This window comes from Primulina huaijiensis, unplaced genomic scaffold (assembly GCF_012295235.1).
Source record: "Primulina huaijiensis isolate GDHJ02 unplaced genomic scaffold, ASM1229523v2 scaffold4153, whole genome shotgun sequence".
NCBI lineage: Eukaryota > Viridiplantae > Streptophyta > Magnoliopsida > Lamiales > Gesneriaceae > Primulina > Primulina huaijiensis.
Genome location: NW_027359894.1, coordinates 143,416 through 163,490, shown reverse-complemented (window position 1 = coordinate 163,490; position 20,075 = coordinate 143,416). Strand labels below are relative to the sequence as shown.

The following is a 20,075-nucleotide window of genomic DNA, read 5'->3' as shown; positions in this document are numbered from 1 at the left end:
AAAATTTATTAAGTAAATAACATTTAAATTAAAAAATAACTATTTTTTTAGAAATTATATTAACTATGTAATATTTTATTAAAAAAACTTTACAGAAAAAAATAGTTGATATGTCACAGGAAATCAAGTGGAAATGGGACCTATGCCTCAAGGTGGCTAAAAAAAGAACTGTGTATTTATTATTATTATTTTTTTGGCAAAGAAGTATTTATTTATAACTTAACAAATCGGCATATTTTGCTTCTACTCTTCTCTACGTGTGGCCTACTTTGTTCTCCCAACTTTGGTCTTTTAGTTTGAATTTTTAAATTAAAGTAGCAAAGCTGAAACTATGCCACAAAAAAAGGAAAAAATATACACCAAACCACGACGTGTTTTCTTTGGATGAATCTTGTTTCTGTTTCCTTTTTTTTAAAAAAAAAAACTTTGCTGAGGTTCTCTTTGCAGAACTAGCAATAGAATGGGGGATTCAGCTTGTGTTATGCATGGATACTCTTATGATTCTGCCGTACCCAACGAGTCCAAACAGGTACATATTAGAACCTTAAAATCTCCCTTCTACGTTTTTATGGATTTTTAAGTCATTGAATTTGATTTTGGCTTTAAAATTGCTGCTTGGTTCTTGTAAAGAATTGGAATCTGTGGTTGGTTTTGTGTGAAAGTGAGAGCTGACGGTGTTTTGCAGATGAACCACTTGCAAGTTCTTGGAGATTCGGTGTCATTTGGGAGGTTTATGAACGAGCCCTTGTCTTGGGAGAAATGGTCCACCTTTTCACATAAGAAGTATGTGGAGGAGGCCGAGAGTTACTCGAGGCCGGGATCAGTTGCGCAGAAAAAGGCTTTCTTTGAGGCTCATTACAAAAGAAAAGCAGCTCAGAAGGCGGCAGCTGAGCAAGAGAGTGCTGCAGATGATACCAATGGAACAGTAGCTGAAGACCATGATAATGCTAATAATAATAATAGTTCTCAAAGAATTAGCTTGAAATTGGATTCCCTTTTGGTTGCTGATGAGAAAATGGATATGGTTAGAATCCCAGATGGGATAAATGATGTTGTGGAGAATGGAAAGGAGAATTGTTTAGTTGATGTGGCAGAAGATGCCAAGGATCAGAAACAGGCTGAAGTCATGGAGACTAAGTACTCTCTGGAGGCTCCAAAAAAGAAACCTCCACCCAAGAAGAGGTTCTTCTCCAAGTATTTATGCAATCTGTATGGTTTGTTTCCTCCCGAAGAACCCTACAAAGAGACACATTCTACCACTTTGAAAACGGGAATTATCGGAATTGCTCCTGCTTCTTTGGAAACATCACAAAACGGCAAAACTCCTCTAAAGACTACGGTATTGGTGATTCTCATTTTCCTGAAGATTATAGCTCAAGATTTTCTATCTTTTGATTGTAGACTATAAGCATCTCAATATTTTCTTTCTTTTGATTGTTGACTATAACTCTATAAGCTTCCTGAGACATTAATCTTTTTCCCTTTTAACCAGCAGGGAGCCATTGAAGGGGTCTCAAAAAATCCTGCTGCTACCTCTCCAAAGAACAGAAGGTGCCAGATATAGAACTCTTCTCAATAAATCAATAGTGCATATTTAAAAACTGTTGTGTATAGCTTTACCATGTCTATATTGCACAGAAAGAAAACGCCAACCGATCCCTCAGTTCCCGGATCCAAAACAACACGACGTAGATGGCTCATTTTCTCTGCAGTGTAAGCATTACATGTGTTGAGATATGATGCTATGTTGCCTGGTTTTTAAATATGCCAATAGTTGTTGGATCTGGTATTGTCTGTAGAGTTGTTCAGCCTGAGTTTCTTACAGAGGTTCTTTTCTTTGATCAGCTCCAAGTCATCAAGAAATCATCGGTCGCAAACTTCATCCAAATGATTCATTCCAAGAACAGAAGAAAGAGTTGGCAAACACAAAGAGGCGACAGACGCAACCACCTGCTGGCCTTCATCATTTCCCTGTGATCAGTTCTAGGATGCTAGAATCTTTCCAAGCAAGACTGTCTGAATCTTGTGTCCCCTCGCAATAGCTTTTGCAAGCCAGGATTAATGATGGCATCCAAAATAAATAATCCAAAACCAGAGAGAGTCTTTATCTTGTCAGCGAATGAACTATAATAAGTACATGATATATATACATATGGAAGGTGTTACCTTTAGATATGATGTATACAACTCTGTTCAGTTTATTGCATTCCGTCATTGAATTGTGGCTACTTGTATCAATCCATCCATGACTATATATGTTAAGCTTCGAGTCTAGCCCCGTATCCATGTTTGTCTTATAAAAATGGTTAATCTTAGATTGTCGCAAGAGTCGAATGTAACATCTTATAAATCATGGTAAGCATTCAACATAGAAGTACTACCCAGTACCAAACTATAAAAAGCTTGCTAAATATCGAATCTCATCTCACATAACATTCTCCACGACTAAATATATGTTGAGATCGAAATTTATATTTTGAGATATTTCGATTGCCCCTATTCTTTTAATGCTAAAAGGAACGAAATTTTGGTATTATTATAATTACCGGGGCTGTGAGTCACGTGCAACGTTTTCTCTGGTGTCATTCCAATTTTTTCTTTTTTCTTATTTATTAGAGAGATTAAAATGGGGATTATATAAATTTAAAATCCATGAATTAAGTTGTCCATTTCAAGACTGATGGTGGTTTTAGTTATGGTTGCACAATCTCGAGCTCGACTCAATTTAAAATTTATTTACTCACGTTTGATCGATTAATCTATTTTAAGCTTGAGACTGTCTTATGTATTTACTCGAGCTTGTGCTCGAACTCATATTTAATATGTATTCACAAAAATATCCCTTATTTTTCATATTTCTAAATAAAAATATTTTTTTAGTAAGTTAGTCTAATACAAATAGTTGAAACTCGTACTCGAATGAAAAAAATAATCGAGTTTTGACTATACCTACGAGCTATTCAGAAGTAGTTTGATTCACTTACACACCTTAGTGTAATTGTAATATTATCTGTTCATTTTTTTATTTCACCATGTTATATGTATTTTTTTATATTTATATGAATTTTAGTTCTTAAATTCAACTCGCGAGCTACTTGAATACAAATAATTGAACTCAAACTCAACTTTAAAAAATAAACGAGTTTTGAACAAGTAATCCAGATATAACTTGATTCACTTACGCGTTTAAACAGTAAATAATGATTTTACTTTTTCATTAATTTTAGTTTCTTAAACTCAACTTTTTTTTTTTATTTTTCACACATATAACCTTAATGATATTTTTAAAATTTTCAAATTCAACTTTTTTTTATTTACACATTTAGTATATTAAATTAAAATTAAAATTAAAATTTTCTAAATTCAATCATAAAAAAACTTAATAAAAATTTAAAAATCGATTGTGCGGCAACAAGGTGATCGCTAGAGCGGAAGCTGAGGATGGCAATAGCTGAGCCGTTTGCTACACTGCAGGACGCTGAGACCCCCTTCTTCTACGGGACCACCGAAATTCCCCACCTTAGCTCTTGCGGCGAAATGAGAGTACCAGGTATCCCCGTAAAGTATTTTTGAATTTATATGTTTGGATTTATGTTCGTAGCTGCGACGCTTTGATTATGTTTTCGGATTTGGCATGATTTTTACTTGTTGCAACTGCAGAGAGTTGTGATTCTAAAACAAATTTTCTGCTAGAAATTTAGGAATTTTAAGAGTTTCGATGGGATGCTTAATTATTTTAATTTTTTGGCAAATAAAGTTCATTGTTAAAACCGAAACAACATTTTTATATTGGCCTCCCCTACGCTTCATGTATTTGGCCCTTGTCTACCTTGACATGTTATAACTGGTTTTATATATAGTACATGCTAAAAGCCGATACCCAGATAAGCCTAAAACAGCTAAATAAAGTAATTGATAAGTTGGTTGCTAGTATCGTTTGTTTACAACAAATCCAAAATGATTACTATTAAGAATCACAACAATACTTATTTTTAAATTCTTGATTTTGATGTGTAAATGAACTAAAAGTGTTCTGTTTGATAGTGGGCGATTATATTTGTTTTGAACTGCCTGTTATGTTTAATTATGAAATCTTTAATATTTTTCGAATTTTTACAAGCCACTCATTGGTATTTTACTATTTTTAAAAGTATATTTTGATTTGTAACTCAATTAATTACATAAACAATATAAACCAAAACGTAGTATGAGAAAACCAAACTGAACCGAAATAAAATGTTTGGTTTTCGGGTTAGGTATTTAGAAAACCAAAATTTTATATAGCTGAACTGAATCAACCGTTGAACATCCCTACTCATCATGATCTTTGAAAAACCAAGTTAACCGAGTATATGCTCGTTGGATGCTAAATGAACATACTTGAGTTAATCTGCATTTTCTTTATAACTTCATGGGTGACTGAAAAAGTTACAGCAAACAATGCCAGATTCTGATTTCTTTTCTTGTCCTGTGATTTTCTTGAATCTCCAGATTTTCCCATTGATACTTCATCGAATAATGCAGAACATGTAGCATGATCTTGTAGCATTATCATATTGAATACTTGCATTTCAAGGACCTTCCGCACAGCACTGGACACAAACTGGTGGTTGTTTTCTTATATCACAATAGCAACAAGCTATATCACAGATATTGTTGCAACCTACAACAGAAGACCTCAAAATCATGAGTCATGAACCACTCATTGATCAATTAAGGAATATTAGCTGATGTTTCGAAAACATCTTACCCATTACAGTAATATATTCTGTTGGTTGGAGAGTCCGAGCATTAATAAGAAATGGAAGTCGAGCATTGGACCCGATGACATAACACCCCATTTGAATTGCAACCATGAGGATCATCAGTCTGAGAACAGATGGCTTCATTTGTTGTACAAGATGAAGGTTTGATATTCCTTGCAGTGTGATTTTAGCTAGTGGGTTGGTGAAGATTACTCATGATTGCTTCACTTATATATGGTAGGATTCCATTCGACATCGTGTCTTAAACAAATTGAAGCTATCCCAACTCCATTGATGTGATTCAATAACAATAATTTGTCTCCATTTGTATATAGAACCACCACTGTTTTCCATGATAGTCATTCATATAATGTGATGTTTAAGAATTAGCATTTCGAGTTTCACTTGTGCTGCCGGGAATAAGAAAAAGGCTCATGTTGATCATGTGGTATAGAAAAATCTAAAGGATTTGGAGAAATTACTTTTGAACTTTGGCATGCAGAAAGTATGGGATGCTCACTTCATGATAATCTTATGAACTATGTCTCTGGTAAACACAACCACGTTTCGCCTTCATAAGGATTAGTTGAAAGATTAACAGAACATGTACTAGCTAGACAAATTAATGACAAAGTGGAATGGCCTACAAAGCTTGGATGACAAGGCAATTAATTTAGGGGATAAGCGAAGCATGGTGATTCTCTTAATATGAAAAATTCTTAGATTGTCATGCATATCTTCAGGAGAAAAATGCAAGGTTTTATCCTTAAAGTATGCTAACTTTCATCGTAACCAAAATTTTGTGTTTGTAGATTTTGTTGACATTTTTAAAAACCTCAGACCTGTTCCAAGGTACAAAATGGATATGGTTTGGGAAATAGCAAAAGGATATTGTTGTAGAACTGTGGATATTAATCTCAAATAATAAAGGGCGAAAATGTGATCATTCATGGGGTGCAACTACTAATGCAAAAACGTTTTATCTCTCTTTCCTAACCAATTTTATTCTATTTATGGTCAGCTCTTCCTTCCCCTCTCTTTCCTGAAGACTTGTTCTTGATTTCCATCCATCTCTCCCCTCTTTCTCCCTTTAAAATATTCATTTGCTTTGGCCAAACTGTAATATCTGATGACGTCCGTAAGTTTTCATCCTTCTGCGGTGTTCAAGATTTTGATTAATTTGTAGAATGATCAAATGTTGATTTGATTCCGTGAGGATTTTATGGAAATGCACGAATAAATTTGCTTCCGTTTTATTTCCCATTCGATTTTAATGCGAATGAAGAATCAGTGTTGCCTTCCCACATAACTTCATTTGGAATCATACAATTTTCTAGGATAACCAATAGATCCAAGCTTTACGTGTGTTTAGAAAATATAACATCGAATTCATGTTTTCTTGTTGGATTTGTTTGAATTTTTGTATTGATTACCATCCGCTGCATAGATGCCATTGTTGAATAAAATTTATCGTCCTTGATGATCAAACATATATATGTCCTCAGTCCTAACATAGAATCTCCCTTCATATGGAATGGAATAACGACAATGAGTATGTTATATAAATTACATATCAATGTATGCAGCATGGGAAAGGAGGGGCACTGCCAAAATTTGGTGAATGGGATGTGAATAATCCGGCTTCGGCTGATGGATTTACAGTGATATTTGCCAAGGCCAGGGATGAAAAGAAGGCAACGGGAACCGCCGCGCATGCTGCCTCCATTCCTCAGCAGCAGCCAACGAATCCCATGCCTCAACAACACGAAGATTACCAGTATCAACAAAAGGTTTTTGTTTTATTACCCAGGACCCTAGAACATTTTTCTTAGTTTCCTCACAATGCCATGCCTGTATTAGTCTGACATAGCCAAGATTTAAACCACCAAGGATAATCCAATTACTCCCTTGTCCTCCAAAATGGATAAACATCAAATTTCATATCATGTATTTTCCAAAAATGTTACTTTTTCCATTATATCATATTAATTAGCTCGTTCCTATTTAAATTTTTGGGAAAATGACCAAATTCATTCTGTAAATTGGCTTATTTTAGGTTTTGGTCATTTAAATAGTCAAATTTTGGTTTTAATTCGATAAAATGTTTTTTTTTCCTTTTTTCCTTCACTGGGATGCTGAAAACAGTGTCCAACACTCGTCAACACAAAAAGCAACTGAAAAATGGGGAAAAAAAAATGGAAAGAAAGAAAACTTATTCCGCTAAATTCAAATTTTGACTGCTTAAATTACCAAAACCTAAAAGAGGCTAATTTATGGGACAATATTGGTACTCTCTCTTAGATAGTTTAAGTGTTGCTGATGAAAATGGTTGCATGGATGCAGAGGAAGTGGCTTTGCTGTTTTTCTAAATCTTGATGGATTTGGGAGGAATGGAATGAAGAATGCATGTGAAGTACTAAGAGGTTAATATTGCTTCTTATTAGGGGAATGGAAAGCAATTGTAATTTCATTTTATCAAGATGTGAATCATATGATCTATATTGAGTTCTTCTGATACTATATTTCTTCCAAATGTATCATCAGTACGAGCAAGTTAATTTGTTTCCCCGAGAACGTCTCATAAGAGATTCATTAATTTATTTTTTTAATCGAAGATGATAAAGTGAGGTAGTTCATTAAGGATGAGATGGTTGAAGTGACTCGCACCGCAAAATTTGGCAACATGTTTTATGCCAATTGTTGTTTTGGAAATTACTCAACTAATGATCCAAACATGCCAGCAAATTGTAGATTATAAAACTCAAATAAGAGTGAAGTAGCATTGGAATTTAAAAGCTTTTTACTCATTAGAGGTAGGTAACGGTCCGTCAGTTTGATTTGGATTTATAGTATTACAATTTGATTTATATGGTTTTAGAAACAAATTCAATTGATTCATTATATATCCTCTAGACTTTATAAAGTAGTCATTTAAATTCAGTTTTCTATCATTTTCATTCCGTTTTTCGAGTTTTGAATTATATAATTTGATAATTGAGTTGTCTTATTTCATTTTAATTTTTTTTAAAGTAAGGTTAAGTTATTTAAATTTGTTTTTATAGTTTTCTAATTGTGTGAGTTATAAATTAAATATTGTAAAAATATATAAAAATATTTTTGAATAAATTTTTAGTAAAATTTTAATTAGTTATACAAATTTAATGAATCAAAAACTAAATATAAATTGAAATACTGAGATACAATAATTCTCTATATCAAATATCACAAAATGTATCTTATGATTACCATATTATAACTCTCAAATGGGTCTACGTCAATTTCCTCCGGGGAAAGAATGCAAGAATATGGGATTGATTATTTTGTTTCATCTTCGGACGGCGATGCTCGGGCTGCTCTTCGTTCGATAGGCTATGAACCTCGTTGCACCCCTTAATGGCCACATACACTTCCATGGAGTTTGGCCGATTCTTTACCAGAACCAATCGTCGATTCTTGGCATCTGAAGTTTGCCTCAACATTAGGAGAGGACAGCTCAAGGACTCCCAGGAGAAGTAATAGAAAGCATATATGTACCCATTACTATTTGGCATTCCTTTATGGTTTTATGGAATTTGGAAACTGAATTTTGGGATTATCTAATCTTTCATTTTTAGTTTGATTTAGAGTTTCCTTATGGCATATTGTTGCTACTTTTATCGACTGAGAATTTTATAAAATCCATTCACTATCCATGGCTTTAGTGATAGAGAGTATAAGAATGTGATACAAATACTCGAGACAGAGAAATATATGCGAGTTTTTTGTCCCAATAAAGAATCAGTCATCATCGTCGCAAGAAAAATTAGATAGCTATACAAAAAAAAAATTTGTTTTTAAAATAATACAGAAAGAGGGAATGATATACTTGTATCAGAAAGAATGGTCCAATAAATAGAAAAAATACACCACCACATTACAGCTGATATAGCACCTATTCATCTGATTCAAGATCTCTTTCAGAGGTTGTTTGAGCCTCTTGATCGACACCGGGGTTGCTTGTCCTGCTTTTGAAAGAAACGCTAACAAACTTGCTTAACTTGCTCTTTGATCTCGACATTGATTTTCCGCTATCTCCATTCTTCTTACCAAGCTCTTCTAGGATCTTTCTCAAACTACTCTCATACCGACGCCTACAAGTTGGATATCTCGATATTGATTTAGTGATCCCTTGAAGTCTTGATTACAAAACAAACAAAAAGCAGAGCAGTGAAAATCAGGACAACCATAAAAAGAATAAGCAGTCAGCACGGTTGATTTTTCCTTGAAGAAATCGAATAGAGAGACAGCAGCTCATACCTCCGGGCAAGGGCATCCAGTTCAGCTCGTCGAAGCTCGGATTCAGGTGGTGGGCTAGTCATTGAGTTCTTTAATCTTGAAGGATCACCTTTAAACAAAACTATTTTACCAAGGTATTCCTCCTCACTTTCAGTCAGGTTACAAGCTTTAATCTGGTCTTTCATGATCAAAAGTGGATTAAGAAACCAATCGAAGTAGGTGTCTTTTGGTCTGTTGGAGGGCATTATTTCAGTATCACCGTCTCCTGTATGCATAACCATTTTCTTGACACCATCTCAACATAAAAATTCTACGGAAATTTTTTATAATCAGAGATATATTATCAAGGAATTCAATTATTTCGTAGGCGTAAAAGAACCTCTTATAATCATATGCAAGAGAAAATATGAAGTTATGCTACAATGAAGCTGTCACGAAATAAAGACATGATGTACTCTGGACTTTCTGAGATTATCCCCAACAACATTGGCTTACATGAGGTTATTCCTAAAAAAAATTGATATGGGATTGTGACAGATGAGCATACTGTATGCTGTGGATTCTAAATAGAAAAGAAAATATAATTTCACGTACTTAGCAATAAACCAGTAGAATTGGCTTTCGCCGAGCGTAGAAGGAACTGAAACATGCAATACGCAGGTAAACCAATGCTGATCACTCTGTCACTATCTTTGTTATTCTTGGCATGCTCAATATCTTGCAGAGTTAGGATTCCTTCGGAAACCATAATTTCCCCAAAGCGTTGACACTCCTCGAACCAGCCATCAATTATCTAAATAATAATTACATAGCCGGAAGGCATATGCATGGAGAAGATAACACACATTAATCAATAGAAGCATCATAAACTATCTATTCATTGAAAGTTGATATGTTCCATCAATCCAATTCTCGGGACCAAAAGCATACCTCAATGGGCTTCAGGTCTAGCATAGGCGAATTGATAGAACTTGCACGAGAGAGTGGCCTTTTGAAAGAATTAGTCCCTGAGATAGAGTTGTTACGAGAGGTAGTTCGTGATGGAGGATTCTTTCTATACTGTGGCCTACAGAAGATCGTAGACAAATAAGTCATTTATTACAGTATATTGTAAATTTTGAAAAAAAAAATGTGCACCATATAAGATTTATTTACAGAGATAGTAAACACCTAGGAAAGCAGGATCCCTCGGGCATGTCAAGAACATCATTGCTATATTCATCGTACATAGACAGAGAAGCCACAATGTAACAAAGTCCATACCACATTGAGGACTCCTACAACCAAAAGCCAACAATTAGATGCTAATGATAGAAAAAGGAGATTAGGGAGAGTTCAAAGAATCAAGAAAAAATCCAACCTGATACACTATCACAGCTGCATAGGCACCTAAGAAGATACTCGAAACCATGGAGCCCAATACCGCCCCTACAACAGCTAATGGCCAGAGTAAAATTGCAAGACCAGCAAATGGCACACAAATTGTCTCCAAGAATGGCCCTTCACGACCAATACAGTCTTGAAATAAGCGGTGCCAACCCTTGAAAAGCATGTAAAAACTTTTGAACATGGCAACAACTGAAATCACTGGAAAGTCAATCATTGAACCCAGAATTCCAGCTACAAGAGCTTGGGGAAGATAGATCAATCTGTGACAGAGCGATCATTGGTAGAACTAACTTAGAACATCACCAGAACTAAACCATTGTCAAGGAAAGCTAATCGAACCTTTCACTTTTCACATCAAGTTATCTTGTTCTTCTTAAATCTCTCACCAAACATATTTGTTTGACCAGAGCAACTTGTTTCGTTAAACCAAGAACACCAGCCAAATTATATTATAAAAACTGAATGGCAGCCAAAACTATATCATAAAACTTTAGCCATGCTAAATTCAAACAAAACCAGGAACACACAAAAAAAAATGTGGGGACTCTCGAAAGCAACAAATAAATCTATAAAAAAAATTAAAAATCCACTTAACCCAAACTTTTGTCATCTAATAAGATTTTCAACAGAGCAAAAGGCAGATTATTCATATCGCCAACCTTACATCTAAACTCATAAAGATAACATTTTTTATCCTTGGATTTGCTCAAACATAAAAAACATTAACTCCCATATTAAAAAGACAATAAAATCAAGATTCAGCACAAGTAATTCAGAATGTCATATGTGTAATTATAACAGCATAATTTTACAAATTAAATTCCCATTACTCAGTCATGCGACCTTTTCTTGAATACACCTGGAAGCAGCAAGAGGCAGAATAATGAAAGGGAAAAAAACGAACCTAATCTCGTAATATTTTCCCTCCTGAGGTCCTAGATGCCTTAGATCATACATAATGGACAAGTAAGAATGGTAACAAACATCCCTAACATCCCTTATAATAGTGAAGCTTCCTTTGACAGAATCCCAAGTTCCATCCTGCAAACATAGTGAAACAAGATCTGTACTATGAACTAGCAAAAAATGCTGAAACCATTGTATGCTGATTCTGATACAGTTTTCGTACGATAAAACAGTGATAAAATTTGTCACTCTTCCCCTCCTCAACTGCCTGAAAAGTGGCAAACATTGGTGAAAGCAGGCCATATGCGGCCCCTCCTAGAACTCCACAAGCAATGCCAACAGGGGGCCAGGCTATTAAGATGGCAGGAGCAAATATGAAAAGAACAAGCTTCAAAGATGTCCCAAATTGTTTCGTTCTGCAGTTAAAGAAAACAAAAAAAGACGTCAATCCCAATGACAATGAATGTAGCAAGCATAACAGAAGAAAGACTCAAAACTTCACCTAAAAATGCAGTAATACGTATAGAAACAATGTATTGGCCAAAGACCCACTATTATTCCAGATATTCCAACAGTCATTAGGAGAAGAATTCCCGGAAACATAATGATACCTGAAATGAAAAATGCAACATATCAGAAAACCAATTACAGTATATGAAAACTTCCTTGACCATAACAAGGATGAATGATATTAGCCAATGTCGAAAAAAACTACAGTTTTATGCTGTCATTGCCACGGATCCCTTCATTTCAGTACAACGTGAATTCTCAAAAAGAGAAAACGTTCTAACAAAGAAACCATTTTTCTAAACTAGACAATTACTGAAATTCATTAAATGCCAAAATCCAACATTTCAAAGGATTTCAATACAGTAATTCAAACTTCGAGGTGGCCCAATCAGAATGCAAATTATCAATACTCAGATTCTACAAGTAACATAAGTATCCAGGATCATCTCTTTAAGTAAATCTTATCCTAAAGTTAAAAGGAGGCTAGCTTCCTCAACTATAACTATTGATCATACCAAAACAGAGAGACAAAAGCCATTTATTAACTACAAATTATGCAACAAGAACAGTTAGTTTGCTTCAATCTAGAACAAGAAAGAAGTAACGGATGATAAACCAAGGTCCAATTATTCAGACCTTTAATGAAGCCAAGAATGAGAAGGCCGATGAAGTAAGGCAAAAACCAAATGAGGTTCCATAAAGAAGCCCACAACCCCCTCGGGGGTTCCATTTCTCCCCCTGGATCTTTCGCACAATCAACACAAACCCATCTCACAATACAGCCGATTTCTGCAAATAGCTCCAAAGAAAGAGAAAAACAGCCCACTTTTTTCTTACTCAACCACACGCCGAGCACCTGATGCCAACCTAAACAAGGACACCATTAGCGGGTTTGCTGTCTCACGATTCCGATTCTTTTTCTTTACTCTTAAGACTTTAGAGTTCGAAATGGATAGTGGAGCAATATTATAAGCGGTTCTGCTCAACTTCTATTACATCGGTTGAAAATTACGCTGGCAACTCTCCGATTTGAAGATAAAAAAGAGTAGTTTTTTGCAGAAAATACACAACATACACGTGCAAGCTTTTCTTTCTCCCATTTTCCCAAATCTAATAGTTTTCAAACAGGTTGGTTCCAAATCGTGAAAGTCACACTAATAATTTTGATTTGTCGTAAAAGGAACGGGGCAGCCAGATATAATTGAATAATCGTTCTGGGACCAAACATAAGCCATCGGATTCCCAACGATTACCATACATTTGTTAGAAAAACGAAATTTTTATTGTTTAGATAAACAAGATAAAATAAATATTATTTACGTCATTTTGAAGTAGAAAATTATTTTTAATTTACAAATAATATTCAAAATAAATCTTTTATATAAATACCAAACAAAATGTCAAATTTAGTAATATATATGTATTGGTGCGTTTGTACTATATTCTTTTGATAAAATTTAGTCTTTTTCGTCAAAATCATGTAAATAAATTTCTAATATCTTTGTTAAAATTTATAATTACACTGTAAAAAAACATGTGTATATCTCAAAAAAAAATTAACCATTTATATAATTACAAAAATTTAACAATAAAATTGGTCATTTAATTACATTATTTTGTGAAAAAAATTAAAATTGATAAAATAAGAAAACATAGTTATAGAATTATAATTGATTCAGCGAAACATACATGATTACATATATAACATACCAATACGTACATTATTAAAATTGACGTTTTTTTCTTATTTAAAATTAAATAGAAATAATTAGTGTTTGATTTTTTGAAATGAAAGGTATTTGGATAAAATATTATTGAAATAAAAATATTATAATCATGTAAAAATTAAAAAAAAATGTTACTCCTGTATAAAATTATATGGATAGATTATCTCTGGTTTTTGCGATGGTAAATCAATGTTATACATCTTTTCCATGAAGTTTTATGTAATTAATAGAAATTTTCTATTTTTATTATTATTATTATTTTTACTTAATAATAATGTGCGCAAAAAAATTATAAAATAGGTAATGCATATGATGAGAAAGAGCTCAAGGTTTAAGCTACAAATGGAAAATTTTAGTGTATAGATAAGCTCCATCCATCTATGTCAAATCTTTCATATGATCCAAATCGAGGAAGTCAAAAACTTGTGTGAGACGGTCTCATGAGTCGTATTTTGTGAGACAGATCTCTTATTTGGGTCATCCATGAAAAATTATTATTTTTTATGCTAAGAGTATCTCTTATTTGGGTCATCCATGAAAAAGTATTACTTTTATACTAAGAGTATTACTTTTTATTGTGAATATCGATAAGCTTGACATGTCTCACAGATAAAGATTCGTAAGACCGTCTCACAAGAGACCTACTCATCAAAGAATTATGTCCATGAATGAGAGATATGATTGTTTTGGTTTTTAGTCATATTTTATCATAGTGTTGATGCGACACCATAAATTGCTAATGTAACATCGAAAATTATTAATGAGATACTGGAAATTGTTGACATGATGTAGACCAGATAAGTTTTTTTTTTTTTTTTAAAAAAAGTAAAGTCTCATGTTTTATGAACAATGACTAATGATTCCATTTGAGAATAAATTTAACAAGCGAACTACGTCAAATTATAATAAATATATGATGAGTTCAACTATCGTATCCATAGATATCAACGTTTAAGCACTAGAATATGAGTTATTTTTCTTAATTTAGGCTAATCAAATTTAAGTGAGATGAGACAAATTAAATAAAACTAAATTAAACAACTAAAATAAATTAACTAAAACAAGAAATCCAAACTAAAGACGGCAGAAGATTGATTTAGAGGAAATTCAAATTCTTAAAAACGACTAAGATGAACAACGATATCAAGACAAATTTATAATATACATGTCAAATTAAATAAACTAATTATTTAATTGGCGACAAATTCCCTAGTATATTTATTAAACAATTATCCGAGTTCATAAACCTAATTAAATATAATAATCTAATTATTCATGACTGAATTTAATTAGATTCAACCACACTAATTCGCTATGGTTTTTCAACCTAAAGTCGCACATTGAAACTGAATATTATCTCTAGTCAGTTTAATCATGTGTTGATTAATATAGTGAAACAAAAATTAATCTACCGCCTTCCGATTTTATATTAACTAACAAATATGCAATTTAATTGGCCAGATTTAAAAGCACACGTAATAAACAACACCAATCAATGAATCAAAATAAATAATCAAATCAAATCAAATTCAAAACATCAAAAACAATTTGTCTGAGCCCTATCATGGTCTTAGTCTACAAAATTCTACTTCATAAATTCAAAACAAAATCAAAAAATCGTGTTTAAATTCATAGGAGAAAATATAATCAAGAAAGAATAAGAGCAACTCTCAATTATTTAGACGTGTGTTCCTCAAAGAATATCGAGATCTTCCTTCAGCTTTTCAACTATAGGCTTCTTCTTCCTCCAAGAAAAAGCTTCTGCCTCTGCGTTGTGTTTTGTCAAAGTGTTATTCTCTTCTCTTCTCTGCCTTCTGTTGTACGATTTATTCTTCTTAAAATCATCGCTCTTCCATCCAGTTTTACAAAGAAGTAGAATAAATGACCGATACACATATGAAATATATAGCGGTACTTTTGGTATAAAAAGTAATATTTTTTTATGGTCAAATCGGGCATGAGATATATCTCAAAAAATTTATTAATGAGACGATCTCATATGAATTTTTTTATATTTATATAGCCTAGGATGTATAGTATTAGGTAAATTCGACTTTTCAACCATATTAGGTACTTAGCAATATTTTTATAACAATAAACAATAATCAAGTATGCTTAACGTGTAATCTTGTGTGAAAAAGGTCTCATGCCAAAGCATGATTCGAAGGGGTTGATCACTAGATGACGACGTAGCATGGAAATGACCCCGGCCTACAATTTTTTTAAAAAATTGTGGCAAAGGCAACGGTCCATTTTGAAAAATATTTTGAGTGGTCATTTTCGTTGAGTATAAATAAATAAATTATTGCAATATCATGTTTAAAAATTCTCGAAATCAATAGTGAATGAGAAATCAATATACTAAGTTAAAGGCATTTTTAATAGAACAAAATGGATGGAAAATATACATTCCACATCTATATATAATCGCATGAAAAATTAAACCATCGAATATATGATTTATTCAACATCGATGTTCTTTTGTATGACACATATGACGAGAATAAAACATATATCATACACATTAAAATTCGTCTAAACAAAAATAAAGGGAAAATAAATTCATTCTACTTGGTATTACTAATGTGTAAATAAGTAAGGTGTGAATTTAAAATTTTATTTATGGTTTCATTGTAAACAATATATATAATCGAAATCCATAGATTTCAAATCCATATCCGTGAATGCACCCATATTGAATCATGAAACTCAATATTGCATGCCTAGCACATTTAATAAATTTTAAAGTTTAATGAATTATGTGTGTGTGTGTATGAATAAATTATAAAATTGATCTATTATTGAATATTTTGATCAAGACCTAAAGTAGTTAGTATAGGGATGTTATACATTATTTTTTATTATTATTATGCATGGGTTTTGGGGTGTCACCTTTGCCGGATCCTTGGCACAAGGATGTTTTACTTGATGATAGAAATTATCAAACTAGTTTATAAATCTTAAAAACCGTCTATCAATCAAGACGACGACCTTAAATCAAGTAGTGAATTAATGGGATCATTAAATGTTAAGTATCTGATTTTTATGTATTAACCCTTATCGTTTATTCCAAATGCATCATTTTTCATAGGAAATTTTGTTTTTTTTTTTGTTTTGTTTTTTGTCATGCGTTTCTTTACGATTTGGATAATCTATATTATAAATTTTTAGTTTTAGTCTTGCATAACATCAACGTCATATCCGAAAAATGACTAAAAAATGTTCACAGTGTCGTAGCTTGATGGTATGACAGCGAAAATGGTCAATGGACGTCTGACATCATGTCAGTACTCTGGTAAAAATGAAGTAAAAGCAATGATCAAATTAGTGGACTAAATTTTTTATGGAACATTTTTATGACTTAAAATGAAAAGTAAACAAATTAAAGGATCAACCTGTAATCTACCCCATTCATAGTCATGCTTTCAAATATTGAGTTTTTTATTCCTATGTTGAATGATTGAGAATAAATGAACACTAAGATTGATGGCTTTAGATATATACATAGCCCTTGGAAAGTGTGAAGATCCCAACCAACTATGGAGGGGAGATGACAAGAGTGGCTATTGTGGATGGTCAAACCAGCCATACAAAAGTCAAGCACCACTATTATTTCAACATTATCTATTCTATTTTATTAAATAATGAACATAATATTAGGATTGAATGACCCTTCAAGCTCTTCTCCTCCAGCTATAAATATACAGATGATTAATGGAGAAATCACACCAAAAAACGTAGCAAAAACTTTCCCCAAATTTGAGCATAAGCAACTATATTCTACGCATTTCAGCAGCAAGTAGAAGATCTTTTTCCAGAACTTATTTCCGTTGATATATACAGTGATCATATTGCAATATCCACAGTCCAGAATTTACCATACGACGTTTGGAATATGCTGTCCAAATTTCAATTCAATCCAGCAGTTATATATCCATAATAAACAACCTACGACATCTGTCTTAAGGGAAAAAACACTTATAATTTCACTTTTAAGATACCAAACAACCGATCATGATAAGAGAATGTTGGGTGCAATAATTGTCCTTGATTGGTAGAGCGATCGAACCGTTGTGCTTGAGCTGCTGTGCGGTTTAAAAGATTTGAGTTGCACCATTACCACCAGCTATAGCTTTTGGTAAACCGGTAAGCGCTCGGTCTTACAATTGGTATCAGAGCCAAAGTCACGGGTTCGATTCCCATTGATTGCAAAGAGTGCAATTATTGGGTGTAATAATTGTCCTTGCTTGGTAGAGCGATCGAACCGTGGTGCTTGAACTGCTGTGCGGTTTAAAATATTTGAGTTGCACCATTACCACCAGCTATAGCTTTTGGTAAAGCGACAAGCGTTCGATCCTACAGAGAACATTATCATTTTGGTCTTATAACATCTATTTTTCATTTCCAGTCGATTTTTTTTCCAAAGTTAAAGTTTGAATACAATTGGTCTTTGTTTTAATTTTTTAATCATTTTTCACCATCATGCTAATATGGCATAAAAAATGATGCCGCAGCTTGATTGTGTGGCATCGGAAATGTCTACGGGCGTTCGACATAAGTACCCTTTTAAAACAAACTAAAAGTAAAAACAATGAACGAATTAGTTGACTAAATTTTTAATCGAACATTTTTAGGACTTGACATGAAAATTGAACAAATTAAAGGATCAAACCGTGATCTACCCCTTTCACTGTTAAGCTTACAAATATTGATTTTTTTAAAAAAATAATCTTGAATGACTGAGAATAAAGAGCACTAAATTGATGGCTTCAGATATATACATAGTCCTCACCTCTAAATACATATCAATTTTTTCACATCCAATGGATGGAACTACACCGGGGAGTAACATTTCCCTGTATATACATATAGTCCAAGCCTTCGGATTAATACTCCAAAATGTTTTTTTTATATAAAAGATTTAATATTTCGATAAAATCTCACTACACCAAAAACGGCAAACGACAACGGATAAAATCCGTTGTCGTTGAACGGACTTTCAACAACACCCTCAGTTACAACAGTTTTAAGAAAAAACCGTCGCTAAAAAAAATTAGCGACGGTTTTATCCCAAACCGTCGCTAATTCAAAATTAGCGACAGTTCATTAAACCGTCGCTAGTTCAAATGAGCGACGGTTTACTTAACCGTCGATAATTTGAAATTAGCGACAGTTATCAATCAAGACTGTCGCTAATATTACCGACAGTTATTAATCACAATTTCCGTCGCTAATTTGCTTCGAAAAATAAAAAAAATACTTTTAATAATTTAAAAAATCTAAAAAAAACTTATAATCGAAACTAAAATCGTGTAAAAGAAAAAAATTTTAAGTGTTGTGTGAAGTGATAAAATTGTGTAAGAGAGAAAAATTTTACGTGTTGTGAAGTGGTGAGAAAAATTTTAAGTGTTGTGAAGTAGTAAAATCGTGTAAGAGAGAAAAATATTACGTGTTGTGTGAAATTGTATAAGAGAGAAAAATTTTGAAGTGTTATGAAGTGGTTAAAAAAATTTTAGGTGTTGTGTGAAATTGTGTAAAAGAAAAAAATTTCAAGTGTTGTGTGAAGTGATAAAATGGTATAAAAGAGAAAAATTTTAAGTATTGTAAAGAGTTGAAGAGGAAAATGGACCGAAAATGTGATATTTATAGACAATTTGCGATGGTTGTTGTTTAAACCGTCGCTATTGGCGACGGTAATGTTGAAACCGTCGCATGATTTAAATTTGCAACGGTTTATATTTAAACCGTCGCTAAAATTAGCGACGGTTTCAGAACAATGTCGCTAATTTTAGCAACGGGTTTTGTAAAACAGTCGCTAATTTTAAACATGCGACGGGTTTTGTTAAAATCGTCGCTAAAATTAGCGACGGTTCTTTTGAAATAGTCGTTAAATTTAAAATTAGCGACGATTTTTGAAACACCGTCGCTAAATATTGCAACGTTTTCCAAAACCGTTGTTGTTTGTCCGAAAACCACGCTAATCGACAACGGTTTTGACCCTCAACAGACAACGGTTTTGGATAAAACCGTTGTTAAAAACATACGACAACGGTTTTTCACAAAAACCGTTGTCATATGTGCGTTGTTGTATGCAGAATTTGTTGTAGTGTCTTTTGACAATTTACAGAATATGGTATACTTGACGGGATGAACAATCAAAGCAAGAATTTTGAAGAAGAATATGCTTTAACGTACGTCTTATAAGTATGACAAGTTAATCTCAGAATTACAAAACAAAGCCTATGTTGATAATGTTGAGGTAACTATCTCAAACAAAAAGAATCAATCTAATTCAAACAATAGCTTGATAAACAAACTACTGGCCTTCATTCTCGTAACAGCTTAGAACAAGAAGAACCCGGCGGCTGTGGCGGCCCCGACGGCGGTCGCCGAGACAGTCAAGGTGGTGGCATCACCCTTGGGACCTTCCGTGTCAGAGACGGTTGCGGGTGTGTCGGCCGTGGGTCCTGCAGATACAGAGCTATCCGCAGTGGGAGAGGGAGCCTCACTGGATGGGACTGGA

At 33.3% G+C, this 20,075-nt stretch overlaps 3 protein-coding genes across 11 annotated transcripts; 2 read left to right on the top strand and 1 right to left on the bottom strand.

The window, feature by feature from the left end:
* The first annotated feature begins 12 nt into the window (after positions 1–12).
* On the top strand, positions 13–2,238 carry LOC140969419 (uncharacterized). Of its 2 annotated transcripts, none has more exons than XM_073430761.1 (5): positions 13–529; positions 686–1,345; positions 1,496–1,551; positions 1,639–1,713; positions 1,846–2,238. In XM_073430761.1, the coding sequence occupies exons 1-5, from the start codon at positions 461–463 to the stop codon at positions 1,889–1,891; spliced, it is 906 nt and encodes a 301-aa protein (XP_073286862.1). In that variant the 5' UTR covers positions 13–460; the 3' UTR covers positions 1,892–2,238. The 2 variants fall into 2 exon arrangements, with proteins under 2 accessions (XP_073286862.1, XP_073286863.1); XM_073430762.1 differs by having other exon boundaries at positions 23–529; positions 686–1,339.
* A 1,158-nt stretch (positions 2,239–3,396) lies between these two features.
* LOC140969408 (protein NOI4-like) lies at positions 3,397–7,130 on the top strand. 7 transcript variants are annotated; one of them, XM_073430733.1, is made up of 4 exons: positions 3,411–3,550; positions 4,525–4,907; positions 6,332–6,535; positions 7,089–7,130. In XM_073430733.1, the coding sequence occupies exons 2-4, from the start codon at positions 4,731–4,733 to the stop codon at positions 7,119–7,121; spliced, it is 414 nt and encodes a 137-aa protein (XP_073286834.1). In that variant the 5' UTR covers positions 3,411–3,550; positions 4,525–4,730; the 3' UTR covers positions 7,122–7,130. The 7 variants fall into 7 exon arrangements, with proteins under 7 accessions (XP_073286835.1, XP_073286834.1, XP_073286829.1 ...); XM_073430728.1 differs by having other exon boundaries at positions 3,424–3,563; XM_073430735.1 differs by having other exon boundaries at positions 3,424–3,563; positions 4,525–5,883.
* A 1,402-nt stretch (positions 7,131–8,532) lies between these two features.
* On the bottom strand, positions 8,533–13,019 carry LOC140969407 (uncharacterized membrane protein At3g27390-like). 2 transcript variants are annotated; one of them, XM_073430727.1, is made up of 10 exons: positions 12,462–13,019; positions 11,818–11,926; positions 11,539–11,731; positions 11,314–11,450; positions 10,381–10,669; positions 10,191–10,297; positions 9,951–10,086; positions 9,615–9,813; positions 9,042–9,285; positions 8,533–8,875 (listed from the first exon to the last, which is right to left on the bottom strand). In XM_073430727.1, exons 1-10 carry the CDS (start codon positions 12,553–12,555, stop codon positions 8,677–8,679), a joined length of 1,707 nt encoding a protein of 568 aa, XP_073286828.1. In that variant the 5' UTR covers positions 12,556–13,019; the 3' UTR covers positions 8,533–8,676. The 2 variants fall into 2 exon arrangements, with proteins under 2 accessions (XP_073286828.1, XP_073286827.1); XM_073430726.1 differs by having other exon boundaries at positions 8,533–8,920; positions 12,462–13,013.
* Positions 13,020–20,075: the final 7,056 nt, after the last annotated feature.

Coding starts and splice junctions, on each gene's coding strand:
- LOC140969419 (XM_073430761.1), top strand. CDS start 461: ATGGGGGATTCAGCTTGTGTTATGCATGGATACTCTTATGATTCTGCC. Junction 530..685: donor TACCCAACGAGTCCAAACAG/GTACATATTAGA, acceptor GGTGTTTTGCAG/ATGAACCACTTGCAAGTTCT. Junction 1,346..1,495: donor CTCTAAAGACTACGGTATTG/GTGATTCTCATT, acceptor TTTAACCAGCAG/GGAGCCATTGAAGGGGTCTC.
- LOC140969408 (XM_073430733.1), top strand. CDS start 4,731: ATGTTTCGAAAACATCTTACCCATTACAGTAATATATTCTGTTGGTTG. Junction 4,908..6,331: donor ATTTGTTGTACAAGATGAAG/GTTTGATATTCC, acceptor CAATGTATGCAG/CATGGGAAAGGAGGGGCACT. Junction 6,536..7,088: donor ATTACCAGTATCAACAAAAG/GTTTTTGTTTTA, acceptor GCATGGATGCAG/AGGAAGTGGCTTTGCTGTTT.
- LOC140969407 (XM_073430726.1), bottom strand. CDS start 12,555: ATGGAACCCCCGAGGGGGTTGTGGGCTTCTTTATGGAACCTCATTTGG. Junction 10,670..11,313: donor GGAAAATATTACGAGATTAG/GTTCGTTTTTTT, acceptor GCTCTGTCACAG/ATTGATCTATCTTCCCCAAG. Junction 10,087..10,190: donor GAGGGATCCTGCTTTCCTAG/GTGTTTACTATC, acceptor GATCTTCTGTAG/GCCACAGTATAGAAAGAATC.